The sequence below is a fragment of the Anneissia japonica genome, unplaced genomic scaffold (assembly GCF_011630105.1).
Source record: "Anneissia japonica isolate Jap-2015-1 unplaced genomic scaffold, ASM1163010v1 scaffold288076_len169038_cov169, whole genome shotgun sequence".
NCBI lineage: Eukaryota > Metazoa > Echinodermata > Crinoidea > Comatulida > Comatulidae > Anneissia > Anneissia japonica.
Window position 1 is genome coordinate 63,453 of NW_022706475.1, and position 16,402 is coordinate 79,854.

The following is a 16,402-nucleotide window of genomic DNA, read 5'->3' on the forward strand; positions in this document are numbered from 1 at the left end:
GTTTGAAATATTTGTGAATTAATAAATTATATTGCTTCTAGTATGTTTACAACTCATAGCTGTTATTTATTGCTGTCTTTCTATATTTTTTATATATATATAGAGGATAACCTTATCCATTTTGTTACGTTGCATCACCTAAGAAGTGTACATTCAACTTTCCGTAAGGAGGGAGGATACGAAACTGCCAGAAGAGCTTTGCTACAGTTTTTCTGCCAGCGGGAATCAAGTTTTAGGGATATAGACATTATCGTGACATATAAGGTCTAGGTGTAGGGTCCTATTCAGCTCTAGCAATGTACCTTTTCACTTCAAAAATGTAAAAAAATGGATGTCTAGTAATACACTAAGGTTGAATGTGGATAAGAATAGATGGAATTAATGGTTATTGGTGCACATAAACACATCAAGCGCCCTGAGAACCTTACATTAGATGGATATGTGCGCTATATAAAACTACACTATTATTATTATTATAAAAAATGATGGAAAACATGCAGAATTATTAGGACCAAAGTTATTCCTTTTACTTAAAGAAATTTGCTCCCAAACCCTTTTTACTACAAGAGATTATACCTCAACCCACATAATAATTCCCCCTGTATAAAATTCCCACGTATTTCTCTTCCTCACATATCCAACCTACAGTTGAATATGTTACTCTTGTCTTTGGCCTTTTTATCTAAATGTGGTATTTATTATATTTGCCAAATTTTACCATCTTCTCTAGATTCAATATAATTAGGTATAAATATAATTTGAGTGTGGGAGGAGGGGGCAGGTTTGTTGATATACTAGATAGATAAAAATTTATTTATTTATTCCCAATCTTTAACCAGGATAGCCCAATCAGTCAAGTAGACTGGTTTCCCTTGGGGCCCTTGGTATACCAGATGAGTGTGGGCAGCTTTGACAGCTGTCTACGAAAATAAAATTATCTTTATATTTTGATAAATTCCAGTTTGCAGAATGCCAAATTTCTGACAAATATCAGAGACCCAACAATCCCTAACTGATGAATGCAGAATCACTGACATTCACTAAGCTGAAAACCAGTTTCCCGATTCAAACTGTAGTTAGTGTAGGTTAGGGTTAGGGAATGCAAGTTTCTTGACAGGATCAAGGCCCCCCCCCCCCAAATCTTTTGCTAGCAAGATACTGATTACGCTGGATATCACGATGGTCACAGTAATATCCACTTTTGCCGGCCTACCAGAAAGCATATAATTTGATATGTAGTATAATTCTGTTACCCAATATTTGATAGCTATCCTTCCCTCTCAATTGGCAGGTGTCAACAATATGGGGGGAGTTTAAGGTTATAAGAATCAACAAGTTTATTTTCTTGTCAATGTCACCAGATGTTCTGAACACGGAACGATTATTCAAATAATGAAAATTTTGCATTTGGGAAACACTGGTGAATTGGATTGTTTAGATATTCATTTATAAAAATTATTTTGACAGACCTCATATAAATGTGAAAGCTATGAATATTTAATTTCTATGTAACAAATCAAGTCAAAATACTTTGTAGCAGCAATGGCTTATATGGGGAGTGGCAAACGGTGCTTATTCCTACCTCCTCAACTCACCTAACCAGTGGCGTAACACTCATGCACTCTTGTGCGAAGGTCCGCAGGATCCCTAACCCCTAAGGGCACCTTACCACATGGTCTCGATCCAGCACCCTTGCCCAAAAGGACTTTGTTGATACACAACAACATAATGTGTCTCTGACGTGGACTGTATATAATATTATATCCAGTGGTGAATTAAAGGGGCCCCTAAATTTTTAGGTTTTAAGTCTGTGAGTGCCATTTCCAGCCATTCAGAGGTGCCGTAATCATAAATGTTCTTACCTCAGCCCTAACCATGGTGAGGCTGTGGTGACCCTTTATCAGTAAAAGTCTCCCTGGGCCTATATTCAACATTCCTGAACTCATATCATATCATTTACTTTTGTTGATGAAAACATTGAGAATGCAATAATTAAAAAAGTAAGTACATCTAAAATCCCACATTGTAATTGGCGACCGGGACACAAAAGGCCCCCAACCAACAATGCTATGTTTGGCTAACAGCAACCACAGGACTGTTTCATATTGATATTTTAGATTGTCCAGAAATAAATACAAATTTATATATTATTAATGAGCATACAAGTTTATATATTAATACATTTTTTCTAACTCGGGTGTTCTTCCATTGTGGTATTCGACAGCCGAATATGTGAAAAGTTATCGTGTTGAGCTAGGCCTCCATTCTGTCCTAATCTGAGAAGACTTGGTTCTACCCATGGGCTAGGAGCGGCTGGACCAGTGCCGACGTTAAGGCTCTATTTAGCGGCGCCCCTGCCTTACCGTTCGGCCACTCAACTTGTTATTCCATTTTAAAAAATTATTTTGACAGACCTCATATAAATGTAAATTCTATAAATATTAATTTCTGTGTAAAGGATACTACCAATGCATAGAAGTAACACATCAAGTAAAAATACTGGGTAGCAGCATGACTGGCATATCTAGGGGGCAAAAAGGTGTTTATATCCCTCCACCTTCACATCACCCAACCAACAATGTCATGTTAACATAAAGCAACCCTCAGGACTGTTTCATATTGATATTTTAGATTGTCTAGAAATTAATAAACTCATGACGTTCCTTGAAAACACAAGAGCATATACAAGTTAATATAAATAATGCATTTTAATTTAATCATTTCAGATCAAAATGTATCTTGCAATTGCTATACAACTCAGCATTATCTGCATCATCCAAGCAGCTGCTCAAGGTGATACCCAAGTTTGTAGTGGTTGTTGTACTGCTCCTGCAGGGATTCCTGGAATTCCAGGCAGCCATGGTAATCCTGGTGGTCTTGGTCCAATAGGCATGAAAGGAGATGTTGGAGTAAAAGGAGAGAAGGGAAACCAGGGATCAGATGGAAGAGATGGGCTTCCAGGTAAAATAGGACCAATTGGTTTACCGGGTGCTACTGGTGAGAAAGGAGGAAAAGGAGAAAAAGGTGAACAAGTTGCTCCCACAAACAGCCAGCCCAAATCTGCCTTCTCAGTTGGATATAATGTAAACCCAGGCCGCCATCCAGTTAGTCCTATGAAATACCCGTTAATAATTACCAATGTTGGGAATCACTACAATAAAGAAACAGGCAAGTTTGTCTGTCAACATCCAGGCATCTATGTCTTCCAGTTTACATCAGGGTCAACTAGCAGTAACAACATGGTAACAAGCATCATGAAGAATGGGCAACGCATTCTCTCCGCATTTGTGACTGGTTCAGGCTACAAATCAGCCAGCAACATGGTAGTTCTTGATTTAGTAGCAAATGATGAAGTGTGGACTGAGCCTTTAAACACCAGCCTTAACTATTACTATAGTGAGAACCACATCTTCTGTTCTTTTTCAGGCTTCCTGCTTTATGCATCTGCATAAGGAAATTTGAAAACCTAATAATTACAAATCAGCAAATTGCAACAGAATGACATCTTTTTTAATGACTTTTTATCATTAGTAAATAATATAGTATTAGAAAAAAAGTAGGATACTAACTCAAGATATTACCAGCACAGAATTATCAACAAAGGTGCTATAAGATTTATGTAACAGGAATGTCAGCAGTCATTACAAAAATTCAATTCAAAATCTGTTTTGCTTCAAAAGTTAATTTCATTAGTAAATAATACAGTATTAAAAAAAAGTAGGATGCTAACACAAGATATTACCAGCACAGAATTATCAACAAAGGTGTTATAAGATTTATGTAACAGGAATGTCAGCAGTCATTACAAAAATTCAATTCAAAATCTGTTTTGCTTCAAAAGTTAATTTCCGCCGAAGGCTATTATCCACCATAAAAGAGACATACTTTGGTCTAACAGGTATAATGGTCTCCCATACATACATGTACTACCAATATGTTCTATATGATAGGTATATTTGTATTAAATAGCTTATTTAATAATGCTGTAAGTATAATCCGTACGAATTCTTAGCCTATTATGTAACATCATATAGTTGTTATTCATGATACTAGACTTGCCACAAGTTTCAAATGTATTGATTTCTCGTAGTATTAGATAATTTCAGAGAGCACCACCAACATCTGTTCATATCAAGAAACTTGTATGTTGTTGAATTTGGATGGGAATTAAACCAACAAAAAAGTATAGTATGGAACACCATGCAAATAAATAATATGGAACGCCATTGGTGCCAAAATTGATTTATTTTTACACGTTTTCACTGATTCATGATACTTACTTAATATACAATCTTAATATTTTATTAGGAGTAGCTGATGTTTTTCAAGAATTGTCTATCTATGAGTAGTATGAATAAAAGTAATTTAAAAATGAACAAACTAGTTAAAAATTGTTTGGTTTTAGTCTAAATTTGTGCTGCCATCACATCTCACTCACCAGGGTTTTGCTAAAGTGTGGTGCAAAAACCAAATGGTGGTATGTCTTTGATGTACAGTATTACCTGGCATTAAAATCAACTCCAAATCTCACTACTGAAATATTTGCAGGTCTATTTTCTATATGTCAAACCCCCTAAAAAAAATTCTTAAACCCCTTTTACAACTGCCAAAGCAGAATAAAGCTGTATTAATTCCAGATTGATCCCGAGTGCATTTCCTATTTACAATAGTTCCTATTGCATTACATGCATAGGAACTAAAAAGCAGAAAAAAATAGGAATTTCGACCATGAATCAGGAGTTCATCTTATACGCCCGACATACAAAAATCAGCCAAAAATCTTCTCAAAATCGGGAGTCGTCTTATACGCGAGTATATACAGTAATGGGGTACTCGCATAGTGTACAGGTATGTTTGACTCGCTATAGTGTGTGCAAGTATGGCTGATTCACTATGGTGTGCACAGTACATGTATAGTTACTCACATGGTGTGTGTAGGTATAGTTACTCACATGGTGTGTGTAGGTAGTTACTCACATGGTGTGTGCAGGTATAGTTACTCACATGGTGTGTGCAGGTATGGTTACTCACATGGTGTGTGCAGGTATGGTTAAAAGAGACATACTTTGGTCTTACAGGTATAATGGTCTCCCATACATACTACCAATATGTTCTATATGATAGGTATATTTGTATTAAATAGCTTATTTAATAATGCTGTAAGTATAATCCGTACGAATTCTTAGCCTATTATGTAACATCATATAGTTGTTATTCATGATACTAGACTTGCCACAAGTTTCAAATGTATTGATTTCTCGTAGTATTAGATAATTTCAGAGAGCACCACCAACATCTGTTCATATCAAGAAACTTGTATGTTGTTGAATTTGGATGGGAATTAAACCAACAAAAAAGTATAGTATGGAACACCATGCAACTAAACAATATGGAACGCCATTGGTGCCAAAATTGATTTATTTTTACACGTTTTCACTGATTCATGATACTTACTTAATATACAATCTTAATATTTTATTAGGAGTAGCTGATGTTTTTCAAGAATTCTCTTTCTATGAGTAGTATGAATAAAAGTAATTTAAAAATGAACAAACTAGTTAAAAATTGTTTGGTTTTAGTCTAAATTTGTGCTGCCATCACATCTCACTCACCAGGGTTTTGCTAAAGTGTGGTGCAAAAACCAAATGGTGGTATGTCTTTGATGTACAGTATTACCTGGCATTAAAATCAACTCCAAATCTCACTACTGAAATATTTGCAGGTCTATTTTCTATATGTCAAACCCCCTAAAAAAAATTCTTAAACCCCTTTTACAACTGCCAAAGCAGAATAAAGCTGTATTAATTCCAGATTGATCCCGAGTGCATTTCCTATTTACATCGAATGAAAAAGTCTGGGTTGCTCCCATTTTACACCGGCAAAGTGCTCAGGTTCAAATACCGCCCTCAATTTTTGTTGCGATGGTGATCATCACTTTGCTCGAGTTCGTTATTGTCAATATTGAAGGAAGTAATATGTCGATTGTTTTTAAATTATGCAAATTAAATCAGCAGTTATGATACCAAGTCTATACCGGAGTATTTTTAATACGAGGAAATAAGATTTTGACGAACATTTAAAAACTCATAAAATGGTATTATTTGTAAGACTAACTTTGCATTTGGCTCCGTTTTTAGCTAGCTAGATGCAATATCAAGATCACAAAAAACAGAAAAAATAGTAATTTCGACCATGAAACAGGGGTTCATCTTATTCGCCCGACATACAAAAATAAGCCAAAAATCTTCTCAAACTCGGGAGTCATCTTATACGCGAGTATATACAGTAATGGGGTACTTGCATAGTGTACAGGTATGGTTACTCACATGTATGTGCGGTTATAGTTACTCACATGGTGTGTGCAGGTATGGTTACCCACATGGTGTGTGCAGGTATGATTACTCACATGGTGTGTGTAGGTATGGTTACTCACATGGTGTGTGCAGGTATGGTTACTCACATGGTGTGTGCATGTGGTTGACTCACTTGGTGTGTGGAGATATGGTTACTCACATGGTGTGTGCAGATAAGGTTACTCACATAGTGTGTGCAGGTATGGTTGACTCACATGGCGTGTGCAAGTATGGTTGCTCACATGATATATATATTAGGCCTATTTTGTATGATTTTCACACCTTGGGGATTATCTGTTCATAGAAACTACAGTTATTATTAAGATGATATGTCTTATATTAATTTTATTGGAGAATATTGTGTCTGTCTGTCACCTAATTGTCTTGTTCCTGACATTTCATGAACCTACCACTACTTGGACTAATCGTGGATTGCAGTATAGAATAAATAATGTTTGTTTGATTATCTTTATACACAGTCAGATAGCTTGGGACGACAAGAATGATCCACACCTTATTTCCAGAAAGAAATAAGGTGCGAAGTTTTTTTGTTATTATTCCAGATACATCCTTAAGTACACCTGAAAACAGGATAATGTACTTAACGAAAGAGGGTAATTGGTTTTAGAATTAAAAAAACTATGATGTTGATCAATGATTTATTCCACCTGGATTTAAAAGATAAGTGAGATAAAGGAAGTCGATGCTTGTTCAGATATATTCTGCTGATAACTAAGATACACACCCGAGTTATAGGAAAAAATAATATGGAGAGTTCTTTATCATTTGGACATACATCCGTAACGATATCTAAAATCAGGAACATTGTTTCTTAATATTGGTTTTGGAATTAAATAAAAAAGTTGTTGAACCTTCATTTAATCCAGCTGGATTCACAAGATAAGAAAAATAGAAAAAGTTCAAGAAATCTGATTGTATATAAAGTTAATCAGAACAACAGAATGTTCATTCAGTATATAAGACAGCATTAAGGAAACAGCACATAGAAACTGCCAAAGGAAACTGCAAACTTCTCTCAGCAGCATCTCACAAGACATAGACAGAAGACTGAGGAAAACTTTAAGGTAAGTAGAAAATGAAATAGGTTTGCTGTTGGTTACTGTACTTAGTAGCATGCTTGTGAATATCAATCTGGAGAAGCCTATGTCCTACATAAATTAGGCTTTGTCATTGTGCATATTTGTAGTTTAGTTTGGTTTAATAGTTTTTTTTATATACAATTGAATTCATGTACCTTACAGTGTTTTTTAAGAACACCCGCAGGGTGAAAGAGTCCCTTTAAAAAAGTTTTGCTTGCAACTATTCTTTTTTAATAGTCTGTAGTTTAGCTTAACTGTAAGTAGGATGGTTATGGACCTGTCTCTTATACACATCTAGATGTGTATAAGAGACAGTACCTAATCATAACACCAACTATTTTCAACACAATATTAGATACACTGGTCCTATACTCTGGAATAATTTACCATCCTCAATTATGAACTCAGTTTCCGTGAAGTCTTTTACCAATAAACTCAGGAATCACCTTGTTTCGCAATACAAAAATTAATTTAATCGTGACTCGTATTGCTTGCGTGTGTTTGTGCTGTGTGTTGGTTGGTTTGTTTGTTTGTTTGTTTTTTTATCTCTCTGTGTTTTTGTGATTTTGTGTTCAGGCCTGCCCAATACAAGATTTTTTTTATATAAATCTTCTCGGGCATGTGCCCTCTTCCTTTTGATTTTGTTTCACAAACCTATCATTTTTAATGAACTCTGTTATTCAATTGCAAATGGAAGAAAATAAATGTATTTTAAGGAAACAGCACATAGAAACTGCCAAAGCAAACTGCAAACCTCTCTCAGCAGCATCTCACAAGACATAGACAGAAGACTGAGGAAAACTTTAAGATAAGTAGAAAGTGAAATAGGTTTGCTGTTGGTTACTGTACTTAGTAGCATGCTTGTGAATATCAATCTGGAGAAGCCTTATGTCCTACATAAATTAGGCTTAGTCATTGTGCATATTTGTAGTTTAGTTTAGTTTAATAGTTTGAATTTATGTACCTTACAGTGTTTTTTAAGAACACCAGCAGGGTGAAAGAGTCCCTTTAATAAAGTTTTGCTTGCAACTATTCTATTTTAATAGTCTGTAGTTTAGCTTAACTGTAAGTAGGATGGTTATGGACTTTGAATCCCAAAAGAGGGTTCAATGTTAGTCATTATGTCCTTCAAAAAATACTTTATTTTGTACTTGTCAGAATGTCATCACCCTATTCTTATTCATTGTACCGCACAAAATTCATGTAATTTCATCCACAAAGCAGAAAACACTGCAATGTTGCAGAACTGATTTTAGATTAATAGTTTCATTTTCAATTCATTTTATATGTTCATTAAGGGGGTGGGGGCGGGGGTGGCATCCAGTCTGCCTCCATCCTATATTGTGTTATTCTAAATTTTCTAAATTAATCTAGAGGTGCCAAAGTTATAACATTTCACAACTCGGCCCCATGGTGTGGCTGAGGTGGCTTAGACACTGCATATGTCCCTCCCCGGGTCCCCTTTATTTTGAATTCCTGGATTTGCCACTAATTACTTTCTGTTATGTGCATGGCAAAAATCGAAATAAAGGCTTTATTTTATTGTCATTTCTAAATATTTTACATTAAAATACAAATGCGAGGGTCTGCTCATAAATAAATAGAAATCCTAAATAACAATATCAGGTAATTAACCAGGGGTCCCAAGTTGGAAGGATCCACTTCCGGGAGATGAGATTTTTTAACACATCTAAATAATATTCTGCTGTGGATGGCGATACCCATTGACACTGACAACCAGGAGACAATTAATAATACAATATTAATAATTGGTAAAAACATGCAAATATTGTGGGAGATGGTTTATTTTCCAGGAGATCCTTGCTTGCTCGTGGGAGTGCGGGAGGCCTTCCCGATTTCCATGAAATTCCTGTGACTTTAGGGAGTCTTGGGACCCCTGTAATAAACTATCCCCTGCCTGACACTATAACGGTTGTGGTTTTCGAGGCCATAATGAATTTAATATTAGGATTAACTGTACTAATAACTAAAAACTAAATTATTGTTATATGGTAGAAAACTATCACCTGTCGCACATCAACCAGGTATTTCAAGGTTCTTGAGAACTGACTGTGTTATGTGGTGTGCATACAAATATCCATCTAGTTTTTACAGTTTAAAAATGTAGGGTAACATAAAAAAAAAATGCATGAACAGAAAAATTACGAAAGAATCACAAAATAAACTCTAATCAAAAGGTGATGAAATTGCATTTAAAAGCCTCTAAAGACTAACATTTAAAATTTTAAAACAAAATCATAGAAAAAAATTATATAGTATTACAAATATGTTCCACAAAAATGTGTTAATTAAATGAATGATTCATAAATTCAAACATGATATTTAAATTTATTTTAAGTACTGTAGTGAAGAATGAGAATCTCAATATTGCCCCAGAAAACATGGCCCTGGTAAGAATCCCACCCACTCATTATAAAATTCAGTAAATTAATTTAAAATTTATTTTTTATTTTAATTTTTAAGTATATAAAATTCTGCACAAAAATAAAAAACTAATCAATCCATCAATGAACCATTTGTTTTGGTGGTGTTTTTTTTAATAATTTAACCAATTAACATACCGTTTGTTTGTTATTTTAAATAAAATAATTTAATCAATTAATATATTATTTGTTTTTGTAAATAAAATAATTTATTTTTTGAAAGATGCTATTGTCAAATAAGTTAAATAAGCTTTTCAGCAGGAATTAAAAAAAAATGTTAATACCAGATCTTTAGTTACTGTATCTTTTAACTTACTGTATTTATACATAACAAAAATTTAGATTAATTTCAAATTGGGTAAAGAGGAGCATGTACGTTCTTATTTAATGATGTAGCTTATAAAACCTCATACATTAACAACAAATAAAAAAGTCAAGGTTCTCATAAAATCAGGTCAATATTAATGTGTTAAGGGAGCCTAGAATGTTCAATAAACCTGCCTTATTGTCTGCATAAGAATGCCTAAGCCCTTTGGGAAAATTTGTTAAAATCCAGGAGAAATTCAAATTCTTGGAGAGAAAATGTGGAGTTTCCTGGTTAGTGGGACATGAATTAAAATTCCTGGAGAACTCTATGGCAATCCTAGAGACTTAGAGCTCTGTTACCAAAAAAAATAAATAAATAAAAAAATATTGAAGGTGCTCTGTAGCTATTCCCAAATAAACAAGATATGAATCATTCTCAAAATAAGAGATTACCAACAGAAGATTTCACCCCATTTTGCCTAGGTTTGACCCCCTAATGTTGGTAAAAGTATGTAAGATGAACCCTGGGAATTGGGTCTGACCGCAGCCACCCTAAAAACAACCCAAAAACATTCAATTTCAACCCATTTAACATATGAACCAAAAAAAACTATGATTGTACATAATATGATAACCTAAAATCATATCAGATACCGGAGTGGGAAAAATTCCACCCCCAAACCCTATTCCTGTCTTCATGTATTAACCAAAAGGCTTTAAATTAAAATAATATGACAGTAAAATAATCAAAATCGGATATGTTTATATCGGTAGTGGTGTTGAAATGGTGGTGATATGAGACGAACTTCTAAATGCTCTACCTGACCTGACCACTCCTCCCCACCTTATTAAATCCCAAGTCATGTCCTTACTATTATCTTTTATGCATTGACTAAATATCCTAAGAGCCCAGTAATCTGATCCCACACCCCCTACCCCCCACATACTATGTCAATATTAATAACATACTTTTTAAAAAGTAAGTAGGCTACACCTACTCTGATACAAGTTGCAGTGTTCACACCCTTACCAGTACCAGTAAACCTTCACCCCACCCCTAAACTTCAATAAATTTATTCCATCTAATAATCCAAAAAAACAATGTACTAATGCACCTACAAAATATTGGGACATGTTCTGTCTTACCTACAGACACGCCTCTTCCACCAACATGCACTATGTATTATTTATTAATCACTTCCTAGTTTTAATCTTCCTAATCTTTAATCCTTTTCAGGGTTGTCTGTTTTTACTCATATTTTACCAATAACTTTGAATTTTCTACATTGACGACAACCGGAAGACCATATCCCCAATGTTAACAAAGAGATTATCGGGCTTTATCCTCCATAAGTCCTATTAAAATATTAACCACCTTAATTATTTGTAAATTTACTATTTTAAATTTATATTTAATTATAATAAATTGCAAATGTTTATTTTTATAAATCGTTATGTGTATACTTAAATTTCTATTTAATTATAAATTTCTATTTGATTATAGTAAATTGCTTTAAGTGTTTGAAAAAAATTAAATATATAAAGGGAATATAATAATTTAAGCTTATAAATATTGTATAGTAAATAAAGCAAATATAAATTTATGATATTATCACCATTGATAATGTTTACTTTTATTAGGGGTCATTCAACTTTATCAACATTTTTAAAAGTGTACAGACAGTATGCTAGGGGGGAGGGTGTAGACAAATTTGTACACTTTTATATACCGGTATGCATAAAAATGTTGATTCAAAATAACATGCAATATGTAAACAATGGTAAAATTATAATGTAACCGTGGATCTATTATTCATTTTTAAGCAAGCAAGTACACTGCTTTAGTTGACTTCACAAAAAAATGGAAAATGGTTTTTCAAAATCAACATTTTTTTGTACACTTTCAGGGGGGAAGGGAGGGGTACCAAAAAAGAGTACTGTTTGTACACTTGTGAAAATGTTGATAATTGTGAATGACACTCATTATGTTATGTATATACTTAAATTTCCATTTTAAGATGTATTGTCCCTTGCTAATGTCAAAAAATCATAAAAAATAAGTTTGAAATAAACTTGCTCATTTTGCAATAACATACAAATTATTGAATATTAAAAATGTGTACTCTGATTTTTAAACCAACAAATTATAACAAAAATATTAAAACACGTCCAGTGACTGGAAGTGTTTCTATCATTTTTTGCTGTAGACTGATGGGTAGACATTTTTTAAATACACTAATTTTTGTGTTGAATTTGATAACTTTTACGTTACTTCAAAAAAAATATTTTTATGATTTTTTTTAAATATTTAGCATGGGACAATACATCTTTAATCATAAATTTCTATTAGACTATAGTAAACTGTTATAAAAAAATATATAGAGGGGAATATAATAAGTTAAGCTTATAAATATTGTATAGTAAATAAAGCAAGTATAAATTTACAATATTATCTTTATATTGTTTATTAAAGTATACAAGAAGAGTCAGGAAGAAAGACAAAACAGAGCACCTTACAATTGTACCAAAAGTTCTATAATAATGACAATAGTTCATTATTATATTTTACTTGATTTTAGTAATTATCATGGGCAGACGTCAAGATGCCAGACTTATCACATTTCATAATTCGACACCATTTGTATTCTGGAGCTTAAACTAAATTTGATGGGATGGAATTTATATGATTGTCTTAGACTTCATATACCTTAGAGCATGAGGGAAAAAAACTGCCGTCTAGCGTTTTTACGCATGTATTCCACTCCAAAAACTTTTAAAAATGGACTTCATTTACAGTAATAACTTGGGTTTTGAATACATCTGATAAACTTTTCCACTTTGGTTATTAGTGTTCTGGCTAATTTTTAAATCATGCCCCACCTGACTGAAAGGTAACTGGGCATTCTATTAATTTAATAATTTAGGTTTTTATGATGAACACTTTATAGTACTATGTTCAAAAAAAAAATTTGGTTCATGTGCTAGATGAGTTGAAATTTACCAGTTTAATTTTAGGTGTTATTTTAGGGGTCAGACGCAATCCCTGGGTTTAATCTTATATACTTTTGTTCAATGACTTTGATGGCCTAACCAACTGGGATGAAATCCTATGTTTCTAGCTCTTAAGACTATAACTAGACTACTAACCATGTTTTTAAAGATGTATTGTCCCTTGCTAAATACCAAAAAAATCATAAAAATATTTTTTGAAATTAACTTGCCCATTTTGAAGTAACATAAAAGTTATCAACTTGAACATAGAAATTAATGTATTTAAAAAATGTCTACCAATCAGTTTACAGCGAAAAATGATAGCTGGAAGTATTTTATTATTTTTATTATAATTTTTTGGTTTAAAAATCAGGGTACACATTTTTTAAATTCAATAATTTTTATGCACAAGTTAATAATTTATATGCTATTGCAATATGAGCAAGTTTATTTCAAAATAATTTTTTATGATTTTTTGACATTAGCAAGGGACAATACATCTTTAAAATATATTGAGGCCTATTTATTGGCTACATTGTTTCTCAACCAGTGAAAATTTAGACCAATTAAATTGTTACACAATTCTCGACATTCTGCTTTGTTGCCCTTTCATACTCAAATTTCTAGAGTCCACACTTCAATTTTTTCCCTTTGGATTTTAAAAAACCTCACTCTCGATACATCCCCTCCTTCTATATTCATTGACATTGTGTGTTTGGCGGATTATAGCTCTTGATGGCTAATGAAGTAATAAAATTGAAATTTATTGAATTTAATTGAATAATTCATTTGTTACTTACACAATCACAAGTATTAGATTACAAAATTTTGCTATTTGTAATTCCTTTAGTTGGAGTCAAATATTTCCATTTTTATTATTATATCCCAGCTTAAATCGCATCTTTTCTCACAATTCTAATCTCTTTCATTCTTGTTTTTTCTTGTTGATTTCTTTCTTTTTTTTGTCATGACACTGGGTTTGAAAGACATTACATGTAGTATGCGCTATATAAATGGAAGACCATGACTATATAATTCATACAAAAAGTAATTCCAATGGCATTTACTATTTTATTATTCAGGCAAAAAATAATTCAAATGGCAACTTATAATGACATTAGATTCTTAAAAAAAAAAAAAAAATTTCAGTTTTTAAAAATGCATATGACACGTTTATCTATTACTTTAATTTTTGTTTTTTTGCAGACTTTAAAATAGTTAACAATTTTTTTAAATTTGAGTTTCATCGCTAAATTTTACCAATTTTTACCACTGTCATTTAAGGACATTTTACCAGGGATTTTATAAAATATCAGTTTCATTGCTAAATTTCACCAATTTTTACCACTCTTTCATTTAGGAGCATTTTTACCAGGGCATGATTTTCTGAAGCATTTTTTTCCTGGGCAATTTTTACCTACATTCCAATGGAAGGAATTAGTTTACTTGCTATGAGAATAAGTAAAATGGATGTATAAATATAATTGGGACAGGGGAGTGTTTTTCTATTGATGTACTTTTCCATTGATGTACTAGAACAAAGAAAGTTTTTTTATTGAATTCCAGTTTGTAGAATGCCAAAGTGCCAACTCTAATCTGCTTAAACCCAGTTTGCCGAAAAGTAGATTGCCAACATATTAATCCCAAATTCCTGTATAATGAAACCCATTTTGATGAAAACCCATTTTTCCGATAGGCAATACACTACATTAAATGTGATAACACAACAGTAGTTATCGATCACTGTTGCTTAGGAGGTTTAGTTTTCTTGATAGGATTCTGGGCCTGCCCAGACCCCACAATATCTAGGTTAGACACTTTTTTATACTTTGTTTCGCAAACTTTTTTTTTTTTAATCACCAGAAGGCGAGGCCAAAAAACATCCAGATTTAGGGTAAAATAAAAATGAAATGTTTATTGGTGAATGTAATGTAGTAATGGAATGGTAAACTACATCATTATCATTTAAAGTCTGTAAATAATCTATGGGTTTGACTGTTCACCATAACTTTCCTATTTTCTATTTTGCAAAGTTGCATGCATTATTCTTAACTTTTAGAGACTACTGCCAACAACTTGCTTCCAATGCTTGAAATTATATAATAAAGAAATATACATACCTTATTTTTTGGAGATTTCAAGGGAGCAGTGAGCATAATAAAAAAAAAGCAACTTTTATTTGTTTCTGCAACTACATATTTTTTAGGTGGTGGGTGCGCTAATTAGAATTAAAACTATAGTTTGCCAAATTCCATTTTACTGACCAAAAATTATGAAAACTGAATTTGCCAAATTTCAACCCACTATATTAAAAAACAGTTGATTGGGCAAAATTGATTCGGCAAACTGGCCTACAATAGATCCCTGCTTTTATGGTTTATATAAATATTTTGAATTGTCTAGAAATAAATGAATAATATCAAATCTTTTCCTGAAGCAATATGAGCATGGTGATACAAATAATATATAACTTAATCTTTTTCAGATCAAAATGTATCTTGCAATTGCCATACAACTCAGCATTATCTGCATCATCCAAGCATCTGCTCAACAAGATAGCAAATCCTGTGGAGGCTGTTGTACTGCTCCTGCTGGGATTCCTGGGATTCCAGGAAGCCATGGTGCCCCTGGTGTTCCCGGTCCAGTAGGCATGAAAGGAGATATGGGATGGAAAGGAGACAAGGGAAACGCAGGATCAGATGGAAGAGATGGGCCTCCAGGTGTACAAGGACCAATCGGTCGACCAGGTGTTCCTGGTGTGAAAGGGGAAAGAGGAGAGAAAGGTGAACAAGGTCTCACAAACAGCCAACCTAGATCTGCATTCTCAGTTGGATTCTCAGCAAATCCAGGACGTCTAACAGTTGGTCCAATGAAATATTCAAATATTATTACAAACGTGGGGAGTAACTACAACCAAGGCACAGGGAAGTTTGTCTGTGCACATCCAGGCACTTATGTCTTCCAGTTTACATCAGGGTCAGCTAGCACCGGTAACATTGCAACACGCATCATGAAGAATGGGCAACGCATTCTCTCTGCATATGAGAGTGGTTCAAGCTATAAATCAGCCACCAACATGGTGGTTCTTGAATTAGCAGCATATGATGAAGTGTGGACTCAGCCTCTGTCAACCAGCTATAACTATTACTATAGTAATGGCAACATTTACTGTTCTTTTTCAGGCTTCCTGCTTTATTCAACTTCATAA

At 33.3% G+C, this 16,402-nt stretch overlaps 2 protein-coding genes across 2 annotated transcripts in view; both read left to right on the top strand.

Moving 5' to 3' along the window:
• Positions 1-4,376, top strand: part of LOC117106168 (collagen alpha-1(X) chain-like) — an 8,997-nt gene extending 4,621 nt beyond the window's left edge. Inside the window, exon 2 of the mRNA XM_033247518.1 lies at positions 2,727-4,376. Within this exon, the coding sequence (XP_033103409.1) occupies positions 2,733-3,452 (720 nt within the window). The 5' untranslated portion in view covers positions 2,727-2,732 and the 3' untranslated portion in view covers positions 3,453-4,376. The remainder of the gene's footprint in view (positions 1-2,726) is intronic.
• Positions 4,377-8,168: 3,792 nt separating this feature from the next.
• On the top strand, positions 8,169-16,402 carry LOC117106159 (otolin-1-like). The gene is made up of 2 exons (XM_033247509.1): positions 8,169-8,261; positions 15,680-16,402. The coding sequence occupies exon 2, from the start codon at positions 15,686-15,688 to the stop codon at positions 16,400-16,402; it is 717 nt and encodes a 238-aa protein (XP_033103400.1). The 5' UTR covers positions 8,169-8,261; positions 15,680-15,685.

What these genes read in the sequence shown, in the direction of transcription:
- LOC117106159 (XM_033247509.1), top strand. Translation starts at nt 15,686, where the DNA reads ATGTATCTTGCAATTGCCATACAACTCAGCATTATCTGCATCATCCAA.